The 19511-nt window shown below is 38.9% G+C and overlaps 1 protein-coding gene across 2 annotated transcripts in view; it reads left to right on the forward strand.

Annotated features, from left to right (window-relative positions):
• The first annotated feature begins 3756 nt into the window (after window positions 1-3756).
• Window positions 3757-19511, forward strand: part of Kifap3 (kinesin-associated protein 3) — a 138542-nt gene continuing 122787 nt past the window's right edge. Inside the window, exon 1 of one of the 2 annotated variants that reach the window (XM_087580237.1) lies at window positions 3757-3970. In XM_087580237.1, coding sequence (XP_087436363.1) covers window positions 3891-3970 — 80 coding nt within the window. In that variant the 5' untranslated portion in view covers window positions 3757-3890. The remainder of the gene's footprint in view (window positions 3971-19511) is intronic. The other variant, XM_087580238.1, reaches the window with a different exon arrangement.

Raw genomic sequence — 19511 nt, forward strand, 5'->3', positions numbered from 1 at the left:
TTTTGTTTATTTTGGGTGTGTGTGAATGTGTATGAATGGGTGCATGTGTCATGGCACAGAGGTGGTGGTCAGATGATAACCTGCAGGAATTTGTTCTCTGCTTCCACCGTGTGGAGTCTGGGTTTCAAACTCGGTGACAGTCTTGGCAGCAAGCCCCTTCCTTTACCTGCTGAGCCATCTTGCCAGCCCTCACATTCTGTTTACTTTTTACCTCATGTGGTTTTCTGAGAGGTATTGAAAGGTGTAAAAGAAAATACTTAAAGAACTATAAAAAAATGTCTCTATGGTTTCATTAAATTAGGGGTATCAATTTAATTCTAACAGGAAATATTTTGATGAGGAAGGTGTCCCAGAATTTGACATGAGTAGCTTTTGTTTGAAAACCATATGTACTTAAAAATTAGATAAGAGTGTTCTTACAGCAGGACTCCAGTACATTGTAGTGAAATGTGAGATTGATTTTGCTTAAATGGTTCATTTAATTAAATGATTCATTTAATTAAAAGCTTCAGGAACTTCGCATTATGGAGTGGTGTACAATATTGATGCGTTGGTTGAGGCTTTGAAACCAAGAATAGTAGTGTGTATGTGAACTCTGGAGAGGAAGAACTGAAGGAGAAAAAGAAAAGGAAGAAAACGAAGAGAGAGGTAGTAAGGAAATAGCATAACTGCTGTATCTGGGTCAGGCATGCCAGTCATGTTTCTCTTTAGGTGCTAGCTAGGCAATCTTGGGAATCTGTACACACACGCGCGCGCGCGCACGCAGGCGCACACACACACACACACACACACACACACACACACACACACACAGAAAGACAAAAATAACTATGTGATAAACCCACAGACAATATCATGGTAAGTGAGGAAATTGTAAAAGTATTTCTTGGGGAAAAGCCAAGAATGTCCACTTTCATCATTTCAATTCAAGATAATAATAGAAGATGTATGCAGAGCAATTAGGTAAGAAAAATAATTAAACTATCCAGTCACAAAAAGATGTCAAATATTATCATCAAAATGTTCTTGATTACAGACCATGTGATCTTATGTGTAGAAAAGCCTAAAGACATCACATACCAAAAAAGATAATTTTTAAAAGTTCATATTAAAATAAAAAATTAAAGCCAAGGAAGTCTCATATAGGGGAAGACATTCTGCTTGGGAGTTTATTTATCAAGAACACCTGTTTGCTGCCTCAACTTCCCCAGTCAATTTCTGCTGGATGTTTGTAAGACCCTGATTTATTGATATTAGCTTTGCTTAGTCTTCCCAATCAAGCTTCTCCAGGTGTTTCTGCTGAATATTTTGAGCATTGATTTAATGATGTTTTGCTATCTGCTATTCCTACAGTCTACCCCTTGCTATTTATTCCTTTACCTTGCCTTACTATATACTCGATCAACTGATTCAAACTGAGAAATATGGACATTGAAGATTAATTTGTGGGATATATAAAATAAAAATACAATAGAATGTGACTGGTCTATATGATAGGACAAAGTCCTATGACATAACAATGGATCAAATTGGAGATTACTATGTTAAGGGAAATAAAGAACAGAGAAGCAAATGTGTGCTCACTCATTCATGGAAGCTTAGAAAACCTTCATAGGGGGTTGGGGGTTTAGCTCAGTGTCAGAGCGCTTGCCTAGGGGGCCCTGGGTTCGGTCCCCAGCTCCAAAAAAAAAAAAAAAAAAAAAAGAAAAGAAAAGAAAACCTTCATAGGTACTGAGAGTAGACTAAACTTCACTGGAGTAGGGAGAATGTGGGAGGGAAGAGTAATAAGAGGGTAGATAGTGGATATTAGACAGAACTACATGGAATAAGTTCTAACTGTCCACAGCACCATGGCTGACTGTTGTCTAAAACTATCAATTATATGTTTCAAATTCGCTAGAGAGGAAGTATTAGCAAGTTCCCAGTACATGGAAATGAGGATATCTGAGGATTTAATCATTATGCGTTGTATATGTGTATTGAGTTACAAAACTGAAAACTACAAAAGTACAAATGTCATAAAAATGAAATTTAAAAATAATCTATTCTAGTCCACAAGTATGACTAAATAAAAGAAAAAAATCAAAGGAAGAATCCATGTAAATGGAGGAACAAGGTAAAAAGAATTTAAAGGAAAATGATAATTAGCAAAGACAAAGTTTACACATTGGGAACGATCTTTCCGATCTGCAGTCATTTCTGTAATGAGTCCTGCCTATCACAGGAAAGGGGAGTAATTAAAGAGGAGGCAGGGAGAGCAAAGGAGGAAGGGAGAGAAAGTGGGAATGAGCGGGGTAAAGAAAGGAAGGGAAAGAAAACAAACTTAAAGTCTTAAAGTCAAATCACAGATGACAAGGTTTTGGCTCCTTGGTTAAGCTGTGATTATGTTACTCAATGGAAAATAATTTATGTCAATCCAGGAAATAAAGATTCGTTTTTCACCTAACTCCAGTGTTATTTCCAACTGGCAGTTAATACGAACTAACTGGAATGAGTGGGCAGTTCTTGTTCTGTACTTAATGACGCAGAGGTTATGTCACAAACATTTATGTCACAGCAGTAACTTTTCTAAGAGAGGTGATGAGGGAACCAACCTCCTTGGTCACCGTGGACTTTTCAAGTCATTCCAGGGGAGGTGTCTGGCAGTTCTCATGTACTTTCTGCATTAAATTCTCTCTAATCCTGCCACTAAAGCTTCAGAGGAAACACCTGGATGCTAATAGGGCCATAGCTTAAATTTCCCCCAAGTGGTCACATGATCCTGGACTACTACTTTCCCTATTACATTAGCTCTGAAGTGTGCCTGAAATATGAAATAGGCTCTAACAAATATGTAGTAAAATGGGAGTCAGTGAACACCTAACGCAAATGGTATTTTGTGTGAGGTGGGGGAATCGGAAGCCGCAGAGTGAGAGTGAGAGATGGTGTGCGGTCTTTCGTGAGGATTTCATGATTAATAGGTTTTAAAAATTCAGTAGAATGGTCAAGGGAAAGACAACACATGAAAGTGAGAGGTAGATGTATGGAAATGATGGCTTGCATAGCAGAAATACTGATTGCTTGCCCCCTAGTTGTTGAGGTCTCTAGCTGGTTCTCATAGCTTCAGTTCTTTGGAGAGCGTCCTGTGCCCTCAACAACCTCTCAAGACCTAAACAATGATTCTCCACTCAAATCCTCCTTAGGATTTGAACTACATTTTAGTTCCATATAAAGTATATTATTATGGATTTTATCCATTTCTCTCTTTTTTTTTTGTACTTATGCTGCATGTACTCTCTCAAGTCAGAAACTATGCCTACCCACAGGCATGCCTATCCATAGGTAGACTTACTTGCCTATACAAGCCTAAGGAAATACCTGCGTATACATTTTGGAAAAAAATAATAAATAAGCTGGTAACCAAAGTTCAGATCCTCTCTCCCTTCATTTTTCCAAGTACATTTCTCCAAAAGGGTTCATATATGAGTAACAGTATCTATACTCTCTTATAACTTCTACTTGAACATATAAATCTATATATATATTAAGTTGCAAAGAAAAGTGTCTGTGACTAAACGCATATCTCTTGTGTATATAGGACAATACATTTATTTGACTGTGTATCAAGTATCATAAGGTTGGTATAACACATAGCTATTAAAGCATTATTTGCTGTCCATACTATAAGAGAAAAATAGATTCAAGATTCATTATCCTCATGGGCCACTTCTCTCCCTATTCTGACACTTGGAGTCACCCAGTGATGTCATAATTGTTTGCTATGTCATACTGGTTGTCAATAGGGGTTGCCACCATCAAGAATAAGATGCATTGTAAAGACTCCTTTTAACTGAAACTCCTTTGTATTAAGATGTGTATCACGAGCTCAAATTAATTTGAAAAGTGAGAAGATGACTGCACTAATATCCGGTGGTTGTGGACTCTTTGGACCACAGTGGCCATTTGATGATGTCCCAAAGGCAGTCACAAGGTAAGAACTATACACAGCAAATCAGGATGGAAATTTTTAAATAGTTTATTTGAACTATTTTTATTTTGTTTTATTTTATTTTATTTATTCACTTTACATCTTGATCCCTCCCCTCATTCCCCACCCCCTTTTCCTCTGAGCAGGTGGGGCACCCATGGGTATACTCCCACCCTGGCATATCAAGTCTCTGCAGGGCTAGACACATCCTCTTCCACTGAGGCCAGACAAGGCAGCCCAACTAGAAGAACATATCCCACAGACAGGCAACAGCTTTCGGAATAGCCCTCACTCCAGTTGTTGGGACCTTTGTAGAGATCAAGCTGTGTCTCTGCTACTAATGTAGAGGAGGGCTAGGTCCAGCCCATGTATGCTCTTTGGTTGGTGGTTCAGTCTCAGTAGTTGACTCTGTTGGTCTTTCTGTGGAGTTCCTATCCCCTTTAGGGCCCTCAATCCTTTCCCAAACTTTTCCATAAAAGTCTCCAAGCTCCATCCACTGTTGCTGTGGGTCTCTACATCTGTCTGAGTCAGCTGCTGGGTGGAGACTCTCAAAGGACAGCCATACAGTCTCCTGTCTGAAGGCGTAGCAGTATCATTAATATGTCAGAGGGGACTCTACATTTCTTGTATTCAGGCTAAATTTTGGGTCAAAAGTTTTGTGGGTGGTTGGAGCCCCTATTGCTCCGTGAGGTTCCTGCCTGGCTACAGGAGGTGGTCTCTTCAGGTTCCATATACCCAGTGCTGTAAGTCACAGTTAAGGTCATACTCAGTGATTCTTGGGTGCCTCCCCTATCCCAGGTCTCTGGCACATCCTCTAGACATCCCCCCACTTTTTCACTCCCACCAGTTGCAGATTTCCACTGCCACCTCCCCACACTTTTTCCTGATCCTACCCTCCCTCCCCTCCCCATCCTCTCTCCTACCCAGTTCCCTCCCTCCACCTGCCCCCTTCAACTAGGTTATTCCCCCTTCTGAGAATCAAGCCCCCTAACTTGAGCCTTCCTTCTCATTTAGCTTCTTTGGGTCTGTGGAGTGTAGCATGTGTAGCCTGCATTTTATGGCTAATATCCATTTTGTGAGTACAGGCCATACATGTCTTTTGGGTCCCATCCAACTGGCTGCAAAATTCATGTCTTTTTTTAATAGCTGAATAATATTCCATTGTGTAGATGAACCACATTTCTTTATTCATTCTTCAGCTGAGAAACATCTAGGTTGTTTCCAGTTCTGGCTATTATGAATAAAACTGCTATGAACATAGTGGAGCAAGTGTCTTTGTGGGATGGTGACACATCTTTCAGGTATATGCCGAGGAGTGGTGTAGCTCGGCCTTGAGGTAGGACTATTCCCTGTTATCTAAAAACTGCCAAGTTGATTTCCAACATGGTTGTACAAGTTTGCACTCCCATCAGCAGTGGACGATAGTTTCCCATGCGCCACATCCTTGCCACCATGTGCTATCAATTGAGATTTTTATCATAGCCATTCCTGATCTATGTAAAATGGAGCATCAGAGTTATTCTGATTTGTATGTCCCTGACAACTAAGGCCTAACTATTTCTTTAAGTGCTTCTCGGCCATTTGAGATTCCTCTGTTGAGAATTCTGTTTGGCTCTGTACCCCATTTTTAATTGGGTTATTTGGTTTATTGGTGTCTAACTTCTTGAGTTCTCTATAAATTTTAGATATTATCCCTTTGTCAGTTGTAGGGTAGGTGAAGATCCTTCCCCAATCTGTAGGCTACCATTTTGTCATATTGACAGTTTCCTTTGCCTTACAGAAGCCTTTCACTTTCATTAGGTCCTATTTATCAACTGTTGATCTTAGAGCCTGAGCTATTGGTGGTCTGTTCAGGAACTTGTCTCCTGTACCTTGTCAGTGACCTCAAGGCTCTTCCCCCATTGCTATTGTATTAGATTTAGTGTATCTGGATTTATTCTGAGCTCTTTGATCACTTGGACTTGAGTTTTGTGCAGGATGATAGATATGGATATATTTGGAGTCTTCTACATGCAGACATCCACTTAGACCAGCACCATTTGTTGGAGATGTTTTCTTTTTTCCATTGTATGGTTTTGTCAGAATTCAAGTTTCTGTGGGGGTGTGGGTCTATTTCAGGGTCTTTGATTCAATTCCATCGATCAAACTGACTGTTCTGGTTTTTTTTGTTTGTTTGTTTGTTTTTCTGCTTTTCCATATGAAATTGAGGACAGCTCTGTGAAGTCTGTAAATAATTGTAATTTTGTAATAATTGGACTTTTGATGGGAACTGCATTGAATCTGTAAACTGCTTTTGGTAAGATGGCCATTTTTACCATGTTAAGACTACTGTTCCATGAACATGGGAAACCTTTCCATCTTCTGATATCTTCCTCAGTTTCTTTCTTCATGTCTGTCAATCGCTCGGTTAGTTATACCAGGATATTTTATATTATTCATGGTTATTGTAAAAGGTGTGGTTTCCCTAATTTCTTTCTTGTCACATTTATCAACTGTGCAAAGGAGAGCTACTGATGTGTTCTTAGTTAACTTTGTGTCCAGCCACTTTGCTGGAGGTAGTTATCAACTGTAGGAGTTCTCTGGTAGAATTTTGTATGTTGATTATGTATACTAACATATCTTCTGAATATAGTGATACTTTGACTTCTCCTTTCAATTTGTATTTCTTTATCTCCTCTAGTTGTCTTATTCCTCAGGCTGGAACTTCAAGGACTATATTAAATAGGTAGGGAGAGAGTAGGAAGCCTTGTTTTATTCCTAATTTTAATGGAATTTCTTTAAGTTCTCTCCATTTAGTTTTTTTTTTTTTTTATTTACTTGAGTATTTCTTATATACATTTCGGGTGTTATTCCCTTTCCCGGTTTCCGGGCAAACATCCCCCTCCCCCCTCCCCTTCCTTATGGGTGTTCCCCTCCCAACCCTCCCCCCATTGCCGCCCTCCCCCCATAGACTAGTTCACTGGGGGTTCAGTCTTAGCAGGACCCAGGGCTTCCCCTTCCACTGGTGCTCTTACTAGGATATTCATTGCTACCTATGGGGTCAGAGTCCAGGGTCAGTCCATGTATAGTCTTTAGGTAGTGGCTTAGTCCCTGGAAGCTCTGGTTGCTTGGCATTGTTGTACTTTTGGGGTCTCGAGCCCCTTCAAGCTCTTCCAGTTCTTTCTCTGATTCCTTCAATAGGGGACCTATTCTCAGTTCAGTGGTTTGCTGCTGGCATTCGCCTCTATATTTGCTGTATTCTGGCTGTGTCTCTCAGGAGCGATCTACATCCGGCTCCTGTCGGTCTGCACTTCTTTGCTTCATCCATCTTGTCTAATTGGGTGGCTGTATATGTATGGGCCACATGTGGGGCAGGCTCTGAATGGGTGTTCCTTCAGTCTCTGTTTTAATCTTTGCCTCTCCCTTCCCTGCCAAGGGTATTCTTTTTCCTCATTTAAAGAAGGAGTGAAGCATTCACATTTTGATCATCCGTCTTGAGTTTCGTTTGTTCTAGGGATCTAGGGTAATTCAAGCATTTGGGCTAATAGCCACTTATCAATGAGTGCATACCATGTATGTCTTTCTGTGATTGGGTTAGCTCACTCAGGATGATATTTTCCAGTTCCAACCATTTGCCTACGAATTTCATAAACTCGTTGTTTTTGATAGCTGAGTAATATTCCATTGTGTAGATGTACCACATTTTCTGTATCCATTCCTCTGTTGAAGGGCATCTGGGTTCTTTCCCTTTTCTGGCTATTATAAATAAGGCTGCGATGAACATAGTGGAGCACGTGTCTCTTTTATATGTTGAGGCATCTTTTGGGTATATGCCCAAGAGAGGTATAGCTGGATCCTCAGGCAGTTCAATGTCCAATTTTCTGAGGAACCTCCAGACTGATTTCCAGAATGGTTTTACCAGTCTGCAATCCCACCAACAATGGAGGAGTGTTCCTCTTTCTCCACATCCTCGCCAGCATCTGCTGTCACCTGAGTTTTTGATCTTAGCCAATCGCACTGGTGTGAGGTGAAATCTCAGGGTTGTTTTGATTTGCATTTCCCTTATGACTAAAGATGTTGAACATTTCTTTAGGTGTTTCTCAGCCATTCGGCATTCCTCAGCTGTGAATTCTTTGTTTAGCTCTGAACCCCATTTTTTAATAGGGTTATTTGTTTCCCTGCGGTCTAACTTCTTGAGTTCTTTGTATATTTTGGATATAAGGCCTCTATCTGTTGTAGGATTGGTAAAGATCTTTTCCCAATCTGTTGGTTGCCGTTTTGTCCTAACCACAGTGTCCTTTGCCTTACAGAAGCTTTGCAGTTTTATGAGATCCCATTTGTCGATTCTTGATCTTAGAGCATAAGCCATTGGTGTTTTGTTCAGGAAATTTTTTCCAGTGCCCATGTGTTCCAGATGCTTCCCTAGTTTTTCTTCTATTAGTTTGAGTGTGTCTGGTTTGATGTGGAGGTCCTTGATCCACTTGGACTTAAGCTTTGTACAGGGTGATAAGCATGGATCGATCTGCATTCTTCTACATGTTGCCCTCCAGTTGAACCAGCACCATTTGCTGAAAATGCTATCTTTTTTCCATTGGATGGTTTTGGCTCCTTTGTCAAAAATCAAGTGACCATAGGTGTGTGGGTTCATTTCTGGGTCTTCAATTCTATTCCATTGGTCTATCTGTCTGTCTCTGTACCAATACCATGCAGTTTTTATCACTATTGCTCTGTAATACTGCTTGAGTTCAGGGATAGTGATTCCCCCTGAAGTCCTTTTATTGTTGAGGATAGCTTTAGCTATCCTGGGTTTTTTGTTATTCCAGATGAATTTGCAAATTGTTCTGTCTAACTCTTTGAAGAATTGGATTGGTATTTTGATGGGGATTGCATTGAATCTGTAGATTGCTTTTGGTAAAATGGCCATTTTTACCATATTAATCCTGCCAATCCATGAGCATGGGAGATCTTTCCATCTTCTGAGGTCTTCTTCAATTTCTTTCCTCAGTGTCTTGAAGTTCTTATTGTACAGATCTTTTACTTGCTTGGTTAAAGTCACACCGAGGTACTTTATATTATTTGGGTCTATTATGAAGGGTGTCGTTTCCCTAATTTCTTTCTCGGCTTGTTTCTCTTTTGTATAGAGGAAGGCAACTGATTTATTTGAGTTAATTTTATACCCAGCCACTTTGCTGAAGTTGTTTATCAGCTTTAGTAGTTCTCTGGTGGAACTTTTGGGATCACTTAAATATACTATCATGTCATCTGCAAATAGTGATATTTTGACCTCTTCTTTTCCGATCTGTATCCCTTTGATCTCCTTTTGTTGTCTGATTGCTCTGGCTAGAACTTCAAGAACTATATTGAATAAGTAGGGAGAGAGTGGGCAGCCTTGTCTAGTCCCTGATTTTAGTGGGATTGCTTCAAGTTTCTCTCCATTTAGTTTAATGTTAGCAACTGGTTTGCTGTATATGGCTTTTACTATGTTTAGGTATGGGCCTTGAATTCCTATTCTTTCCAGGACTTTTATCATGAAGGGGTGTTGAATTTTGTCAAATGCTTTCTCAGCATCTAATGAAATGATCATGTGGTTCTGTTCTTTCAGTTTGTTTATATAATGGATCACGTTGATGGTTTTCCGTATATTAAACCATCCCTGCATTCCTGGGATGAAGCCTACTTGATCATGGTGGATGATTGTTTTGATGTGCTCTTGAATTCGGTTTGCCAGAATTTTATTGAGTATTTTTGCGTCGATATTCATAAGGGAAATTGGTCTGAAGTTCTCTTTCTTTGTTGTGTCTTTGTGTGGTTTAGGTATAAGAGTAATTGTGGCTTCATAGAAGGAATTCGGTAGGGCTCCATCTGTTTCAATTTTGTGGAATAGTTTGGATAATATTGGTATGAGGTCTTCTATGAAGGTTTGATAGAATTCTGCACTAAACCCGTCTGGACCTGGGCTCTTTTTGGTTGGGAGACCTTTAATGACTGCTTCTATTTCCTTAGGAGTTATGGGGTTGTTTAACTGGTTTATCTGTTCCTGATTTAACTTCGATACCTGGTATCTGTCTAGGAAATTGTCCATTTCCTGAAGATTTTCAAATTTTGTTGAATATAGGTTTTTATAGTAAGATCTGATGATTTTTTGAATTTCCTCCGAATCTGTAGTTATGTCTCCCTTTTCATTTCTGATTTTGTTAATTTGGACACACTCTCTGTGTCCTCTCGTTAGTCTGGCTAAGGGTTTATCTATCTTGTTGATTTTCTCAAAGAACCAACTTTTGGTTCTGTTGATTCTTTCTATGGTCCTTTTTGTTTCTACTTGGTTGATTTCAGCTCTGAGTTTGATTATTTCCTGCCTTCTACTCCTCCTGGGTGTATTTGCTTCTTTTTGTTCTAGAGCTTTTAGGTGTGCTGTCAAGCTGCTGACATATGCTCTTTCCTGTTTCTTTCTGCAGGCACTCAGCGCTATGAGTTTTCCTCTTAGCACAGCTTTCATTGTGTCCCATAAGTTTGAGTATGTTGTATCTTCATTTTCATTAAATTCTAAAAAGTTTTTAATTTCTTTCTTTATTTCTTCCTTGACCAGGTTATCATTGAGTAGAGCATTGTTCAATTTCCACATATATGTGGGCATTCTTCCCTTATTGTTATTGAAGACCAGTTTTAGGCCGTGGTGGTCCGATAGCACGCATGGGATTATTTCTATCTTTCTGTACCTGTTGAGGCCCGTTTTTTGACCAATTATATGGTCAATTTTGGAGAAAGTACCATGAGGAGCTGAGAAGAAGGTATATCCTTTTGCTTTAGGATAGAATGTTCTATAAATATCCGTTAAGTCCATTTGGCTCATGACTTCTCTTAGTCTGTCTACATCACTGTTTAATTTCTGTTTCCATGATCTGTCCATTGATGAGAGTGGGGTGTTGAAATCTCCCACTATTATTGTGTGAGGTGCAATGTGTGTTTTGAGCTTTAGTAAGGTTTCTTTTACATATGTAGGTGCCCTTGTATTTGGGGCATAGATATTTAGGATTGAGAGTTCATCTTGGTTGATTTTTCCTTTGATGAATATGAAGTGTCCTTCCTTATCTTTTTTGATGACTTTTAGTTGGAAATTGATTTTATTTGATATTAGAATGGCTACTCCAGCTTGCTTCTTCTGACCATTTGCTTGGAAAGTTGTTTTCCAGCCTTTCACTCTGAGATAGTGTCTGTCTTTGTCTCTGAGGTGTGTTTCCTGTAGGCAGCAGAATGCAGGGTCCTCGTTGCGTATCCAGTTTGTTAATCTATGTCTTTTTATTGGGGAGTTGAGGCCATTGATATTGAGAGATATTAAGGAATAGTGATTATTGCTTCCCGTTATATTCATATTTGATGTGAGGTTATGTTTGTGTGCTTTCATTCTCTTTGTTTTGTTGCCAAGACGATTAGTTTCTTGCTTCTTCTAGGGTATAGCTTGCCTCCTTATGTTGGGCTTTACCATTTATTATCCTTTGTAGTGCTGGATTTGTAGAAAGATATTGTGTAAATTTGGTTTTGTCATGGAATATCTTGGTTTCTCCATCGATGTTAATTGAGAGTTTTGCTGGATACAGTAATCTGGGCTGGCATTTGTGTTCTCTTAGGGTCTGTATAACATCAGTCCAGGATCTTCTGGCCTTCATAGTTTCTGGCGAGAAGTCTGGTGTGATTCTGATAGGTCTCCCTTTATATGTTACTTGACCTTTTTCCCTTACTGCTTTTAATATTCTTTCTTTATTTTGTGCGTTTGGTGTTTTGACAATTATGTGACGGGAGGTGTTTCTTTTCTGGTCCAATCTATTTGGAGTTCTGTAGGCTTCCTGTATGTCTATGGGTATCTCTTTTTTTAGGTTAGGGAAGTTTTCTTCTATGATTTTGTTGAAGATATTTACTGGTCCTTTGAGCTGGGAGTCTTCACTCTCTTCTATACCTATTATCCTTAGGTTTGATCTTCTCATTGAGTCCTGGATTTCCTGTATGTTTTGGACCAGTAGCTTTTTCTGCTTTACATTATCTTTGACAGTTGAGTCAATGATTTCTATGGAATCTTCTGCTCCTGAGATTCTCTCTTCCATCTCTTGTATTCTGTTGGTGAAGCTTGTATCTACAGCTCCTTGTCTCTTCTTTTGGTTTTCTATATCCAGGGTTGTTTCCATGTGTTCTTTCTTGATTGCTTCTATTTCCATTTTTAATTCCTTCAATTGTTTGATTGTGTTTTCCTGGAATTCTTTCAGGGATTTTTGCGATTCCTCTCTGTAGGCTTTTACTTGTTTATTAATGTTTTCCTGTGCTTCCCTAAGTGTGTTCAGGTCTTTCCTGAAGTCCTCCAGCATCATGATCAAATATGATTTTGAAACTAGATCTTGCTTTTCTGGTGTGTTTGGATATTCCATGTTTGTTTTGGTGGGAGAATTGGGCTCCGATGATGGCATGTAGTCTTGGTTTCTGTTGCTTGGGTTCCTGCGCTTGCCTCTCGCCATCAGATTATCTCTAGTGTTACTTTGTTCTGCTATTTCTGACAGTGGCTAGACTGTCCTATAAGCCTGTGTGTCAGGAGTGCTGTAGACCTGTTTTCCTCTCTTTCAGTCAGTTATGGGGACAGAGTGTTCTGCTTTCGGGCGTGTAGTTTTTCCTCTCTACCGTTCTTCAGCTGTTCCTGTGGGCCTGTGTCTTGAGTTCACCAGGCAGCTTTCTTGCAGCAGAAAATTTGGTCTTACCTGTGGTCCCGAGGCTCAGGTTTGCTCGTGGGGTGCTGTCCAGGGGCTCTCTGCAGCGGCAGCAACCAGGAAGACCTGTGCCGCCCCTTCCGGGAGCTTCAGTGCACCAGGGTTCCAGATGGTCTTTGGCTTTTTCCTCTGGCGTCCGAGATGTGTGTGCAGGGAGCAGTCTCTTCTGGTTTCCCAGGCCTGTCTGCCTCCCTGAAGGTTTAGCTCTCCCTCCCACGGGATTTGGGTGCAGAGAACTCTCTCCATTTAGTTTTATATTAGCTATTGGCTTGTTGTATATTTCTTTTATTATGTCTGGGTATGTGCCTTGTGTCCCTGATCTCTCCAAGACTTTTATCATGAAGGGGTGTTGGATTTTGTCAAAGGCTTTTTCAGCTTCTAAGGACATCTAATGAGAGGATCATGTGATTTTTTTCTTTCATCTTTATATGGTGGATTACATTGATGGATTTTCATATATTGAACCATCCCTGAATCCCTGGGATGAAGCCTACTTGATCTTGATGAATGATGTCTTTGATGTATTCCTGAATTCAGTTTGCAAATATCTTGAGCATTTTTGCATCAATGTTCGTAAGGGAAATTGGTCTAAAATTCTCTTTCTTGGTTGAGTCTGTGTGGTTTAGGTATTAAGGTGACTGTGGCTTCACTGAATGAGTTCGACATTGTTCCTTCTGTGTCTATTTTGTAGAATATATTTGGGCAGAATTGGTATTTGCTTTTCTTTGAAAGTCTGGTAGAGTTTTCTACTAAAACCATCTGGCCTTGGGCTGTTTTTCATTGGGAGACATTTAATGACTGCCTCTATTTCCTTGGGGGTTATAGGGTAGCTTAAATAGTTTACCGGATCTCAATTTAACTTTGGTAAGTGGTATCTGTTTGAAAAAGCATCCATTTTTTTTAAGATTTTCCAATTTTGTGTAATACAGATTTTTGAAGTAAGACCTAATGATTCTTTGAATTTCCTCAGAGTCTCCCTTTTCAATTTCTGATTTTGTTTATTTGGATACTGTCTCTCCATCTTTTTATAAGTTTGAGTAAGGGTTTATTTATCTTGTTGATTTTCTCAAAGAACCAGCTCTTGGTTTTGTTGATTTTTTGTATAATTTTCTTTATTTCTACCTGATTTCAATCATGACTTTGATAAATCCCTGCCTTCTACTCCATTTCAGTGTGCTTGCTTCTTTTTTTTTTACCCCTAGAGCTTTCAGGTGTAATTTTAAGTTGCTGATATGGGAACTTTCTAATTTATTTATGGAAGCACTTAGTGCTATGAAAAAAAATTTCTCTTAACACTGCTTTCATTGTATCCCATGAATTTAGGGAATTCATTTTCACTGAATTCTAGAAAGTCTTTAACTTTTCTCTTAATCCAGCAATCATTGATTAGAGAGCTGTTAAATTTCCATGTGTGCATAGCCTTTCTGGTATTTCTGTTGCTGTGGCTGTGGCTTTAATCCATGGTGGTCTGAAAAGATACAATGCATCATTTCAAGTTTTGTATATCTATTGAGGCTTGCTTTCAGATCAACTGTATGGACAATTTTCAGGAAGGTTCCATGAGGTGCTGAGAAGGTATACTCTTTTCTGTTTGGGTGAAATTTTCTAGATGTCTGTTAAGTCCATTTGATTCATGTCTGTTAGTTTCACAATTTCTCTGTTTAGTTTTTGTCTGGATGACCTGTCAATTGGTGAGGGTTGGGCGTTGAAGTTTTCCACTATTAATGAATAGGACTCAGTGTTCAATTGAGTTGAAGTTCTAATGTGAGTGACCTTGTGTTTGAGGCATAACTGTTCAGAATTGAGAGATATCATCTTGGTGGATTTTTTTCCTTTGATGACTATGAAGTATCCTTCCCTGTCTCTTTTGATTAATTTTGGTTGAAAATCTATTTCATCAGATATTGGATATAATTTATTAAATATTGGATATGGCTATTCCAGCTTGCTTCTTGTGTTCATTCGCTTGGAAATTTTTTCCAGCCCTTTACTCTAAGATAATGTTTATCATTGTTGCTGAGGTGTGTTTTAGTATCCTGCAGAATGATGAATGCTGCTTTCACATCCATTCTGTTAGCCTGTCTCTTTTTATTAGGAAATTGATGTCAAGATATATTATGACCAGTAATTGTTAATTCCTATTATTTTGATGCTGTTGGTGATGGTGGTGGTGGTGGTGGTAGTGGTGGTATGTGTGTACTTCCCTTGTTTTTGCTGGTGCAGAATTACTTGTTTCCTGTTTTCTTGGGTGTAGTTATCTTCCTTAGGTTGGAGTTTTCCTTCTAGTGTTTTCTGTAGGGCTGGATTTATGGATAGGTAGTGTTTAAATTTAGTCTTTAAATATTTTGTTTTATCCATCTATGGTGACTGAGAGTTCTGCTGGATGTAGTAGTCTAGGCTGACATCTGTGGTTTTATACAGGTTGCAAGAAATTCGTTCAGGCTTTTCTAGGATTTAGAGTCTCTGCTGAGAAGTTGAGTGTAATTCTAATAGGCCTTTATATGTTAGTTACATGGCCTTTTCCCTTGCTGCTTTCATTATTCTTTCTTTCTTTTGTAAATTCTGTGGTTTGATTATTATATGGTGGTAGAATTTTCTCTTTGGTCTGACCTAATTAATGCTCTATAAGCTTCTAATATGTTTATAGGCATCTCTTTCTTTAGGTTGGGAAAGTTTTCTTCTGTGATTTTGTTGAAAATATTTTCTGGTCTTTGGAGATGAGACTCTCCATCTTCTTCTATTGCTATTATTCTTAGGTTAGGTCTCTTCATGGTATCCCACACTTCCTGGATGTTTTGTGTCAGGAATTCTTTAGACTTAACACTTTCTTTGACCGGCACACCAATTTCTTCTATCATTCTTCTTTTTTTTCTTTTTTTGGTTCTTTTTTTCGGAGCTGGGGACCGAACCCAGGGCCTTGCGCTTCCTAGGCAAGCGCTCTACCACTGAGCTAAATCCCCAACCCCTTCTATCATTCTTCTATGTCTGAGAGTTTCTCTCCTATCTCTTGTATTCTGTTGGCGATGCTTGCCATTGTTCCTGTTCTCTTCCCTAGGTTTTCCATCTTCACAATTCCCTGTTTTTGTTTTTGTTTTTGTTTTTGTTTTGTCATTTTTGTTTCTTTTTCTATTTTCAGGTCTTGAACAGTTTTACTTATTTTCTTCATATATTTAATTTTATTGACCTATATTTCTTTAAGGGATTTATTCACATCCTCTTTGAAGGCCTCTATCATTTTATAGGATCTGATTTAAGGTCATTTTTTGTGCTTTGGTTATGCTAGGATATTCCAGGGTTTGCTGTAGTAGGGTTGTTGTGCTCTGAAGGGGTCACATTGCCATGGCTTTTGTTGATTGTGTTCTTTCGAGGTTTGGTTTGTTTTTGTTTTTGTTTTTTTTTTTTTCCATCTGGATGACTTTGGTCATCTGGATGTTCTTGTTGTAGTGAGGAGGGTGCTTAACCTGGATTGTCCTGGTGTGGCAGGCCTCTGATGGACATCTCTTTCTTTAATTTGCCTGGGATTTCTGTCTTGGGTTAACTCAGGACATGTTTGCTTGTCCCTATTCTGTTCATTATTTTATTCTAAGAGTCACATAAAGTGCTTAGAGGTCCTTGTATGTTGTTCCTATATTTTCTTTTTTATTGGTTATTTTATTTATTTACATTTCAAATGTCCTCCTTCCTGCTCTCTCCTCTGCAAACTCCCCCCTTTGTCTCTATGAGGGTGTTCCTCTGCCCACCCACCCACTCCTGCCTCACCGCTTTAGCATTCCCCTGTGCTGGGGCATCAAGCCTCTACAGGACCAAGGGCCTCCCCTGCCATTGATGACAGATAAGGCAATGCTCTGCTACATATGTAGCTGAGCCATGGATCCCTCTATATGTACTCTTTGATTGGTAGTTTACTTCCTGAAAGCTCTGGAGGATCCTGTTAGAAAATGTATTATAGTGTTACAGCAAGCCAAAATGATGTTTACATCACACCTCCAGAAGCTTATAAATGTGTTACCTTTTGAGACAATAACATATTTGATTAAAATTAAAGACCCATCTTGACATGGAGAGGTTGTTCTAAAGTTTCCAGATAGCCCATATAGGTTTTTAAATGTATAAACTATTTCTTGGCTATGGGGAGACCAATAAAATGAAACATGGATCAGCAAGAGAGAAAGATGAGAAAGGTCTGAGGTAAAATTGCCAGCTGTGGAGACAGGAGAGGCCATGACAGAGGAATATAAATGGGCTCTTGAATGTGGGAAAGGGGAAGATGTGGGCAGACATGAAGAGTATTCAGAAAGGGATAAATCTTTTCATCACATCCTGGCTTTAGCCCAGTGGGACTTATTTGATACTTATGACCCACAGAACTGTAAGCTAATAAATGTGTGTTTCAAACTACAAAGTTCAGAATGCTTTATTCCTAAACAATCTGGGTATAAACTAGTATCAGTGCATAACATATTTATCATGGGCTACACTTCCATGACTGAGAACATTAAATTATCATGTGTTAATAGTACTTTTTTATTTGTAAAACATATTTTTGCTTATTTTAAGTTTTATAACTGAGTTCTAAAATTTTAATGCAGGTAATTGATCTTATTTATTTATGAAAAATCCTTTCTGTCATAGTCTTACCTTTTCATTTTTAATGTATTTTTCAAAAAAATAGTCAAATTTATATTTTTCTTTTGCAGTTAGTTCATTCGGTAGTAATAAGACCTTTCGAAATGTTATACTGGAGACCATTTAGGGAGCAGTAATGGGGCACACTGCCCTCAAGGGTATCAAAGGAAAAGAATCTGGAATGTTATCCACACCCCAAAATAGACCCAGAACACATTTGGTTAGATGACACTTTGGAAATGATAAAATTCTGAGAACAGAACACAGATCCATATTTCCCTGAACTGTTAATATAGGATGCCACCAAAAGGAATGCATGGAATTCTAGAAGAATGATAGTACTCTATTTTTATAACTCTGAAAATTATATAACTTAAGAACTTTAAAAATCTCACAGAACCATACACCAAGAAGAATTTATATTATTGCAAGTAAATTATCTGAATTAAAAAGTCTTGTATGTAATTTTCAGTAGTCTTTTTGTCTTCACATCTTTCTTATGTAGACACTCTGGCTAATTGTTTGCATTGTCTAAAGTACTTCAGATCCAGTTTTTAAGTTGCTTTTTCACAGTTCTCAATACACCTGATCATTCTTGAATAGTCTTCATTGTACAAAGATACTAGGATTTTCTCTGAGACACAAAACTAAGAGCATGATGGTTGATATTTAAAGTATCCAGCCTTACAAATAATCAGACATGTTAGTCTCACATAATTTTTCGACTGTACAATCCGCTACAAATGTGGACCAAAAAATCTCTAGGGCTTCTCATCCTCACCAGATACAGTTCGTTTTGCTCCTTGGCTACTGGTAAAGTGGAACACCTTTACCTCATCCTTTTTCCCTCCTTCCCTCCTTCCCTCCTTCCCTCCTTCCTCTCTCCCTCCCCCTCCCTCCCTCCTCCTCCTTTCCTTCCTTTCTTCTTTGTTTACTTTGTATTCCTATTTCCTCCTTTGCCCCTTTTCCAAGTAGGTTATATTTTCTGCAATTTATAGCAGAGGATCATAACAGAGCCCAAATAGTAACCCAGTCTTCGTTTGTATTTGCTGCAAATGGCTTATGGCATTTTTGACTCATCCTTTTGCTTTCTTTGGTGTCTTTGTTGCTAAGCAGAAATTAATTTTTTTAATGTTCATGGCAATTAATGTTTATTTTTAGCTGAATCGCCACTCTATATTTAGTTTCCTGCACTGAATTTGCACTGAGAATTTCTTTAAGGTAAAGCCTACAGCACTGCCTGCCATCAGTTAATGAAAAGAACAACAAAAATGAAGAGACAGGCTTCATAAGAAAGCCACATACTTACATATTCAATCTGACAGCAGTGCTTTGTGGCTGTGATGAAACACTAACCAAAGCAACCTGGGAGAAGAGAAAGAGGTTTATTTGACTTAACAGTCAACTCAAGGCAGGAACGTGGAACTAGAACTGAAAAGACTATGAAGGAATACGGCTTATTGGCTTGCTTCAAAGCACACATTCAGCTACCTAACTCTCTCTCTCTCTCCCCACCCCCCACACCCCCCCCACACACACACACGCACACACGCACTGCTGTCAGATTGAATATGTAAGCATGTGGCTTTATTATGAAGCCTGTCTCTGCATTTTGATCTTTTAATTTTAGGTATATAAAGGCTTTACATTAAAAGATATTTTTAATTAGCGTGTGTGTGTGTGTGTGTGTGTGTGTGTGTGTGTGTGTGTGTGTGTGTTCTGGACACATGTATAAGTCAAAGGACAACTTGCAGATGTAGGCTCCTCTCCTCCCATGATGTGGGTCCCTGAGATAGAACTCACATTATCAGACTAGGAGGCAGGCTTTGTTACCCAATGAGCCATCCTGTCATCCTTTACAAAGGTTTTGAAGCAGTGCTTATCAACCTTCCTAACACTCTGTGTGACTCTTTAATATGTTCCTGATGGTATGGTGACCCCCAACCATAAAATTATTTCCATTGCTACTTCATAACTGCTGTAATTTTGTTACTGTTGTGAATCTTGATGTAAATATCTGTGTTTTCTGACGGTTTTAGGAGATCCCTGTGAAAGGGTCCTTCGAACCACAGAGAGGTCAGGACCCACAGTTAAGAACCACTGCTTTAAAGTAGTCTGCCCTGCTTTTATAATTGATAAAGATGTTGTGACCGATAGTTTGTACATTTTTGCCTTGGTTTGAAGAATCTATA

Source organism: Rattus norvegicus, chromosome 13 (assembly GCF_021556685.1).
Source record: "Rattus norvegicus strain SHRSP/BbbUtx chromosome 13, alternate assembly SHRSP_T2T, whole genome shotgun sequence".
Lineage (NCBI taxonomy): Eukaryota > Metazoa > Chordata > Mammalia > Rodentia > Muridae > Rattus > Rattus norvegicus.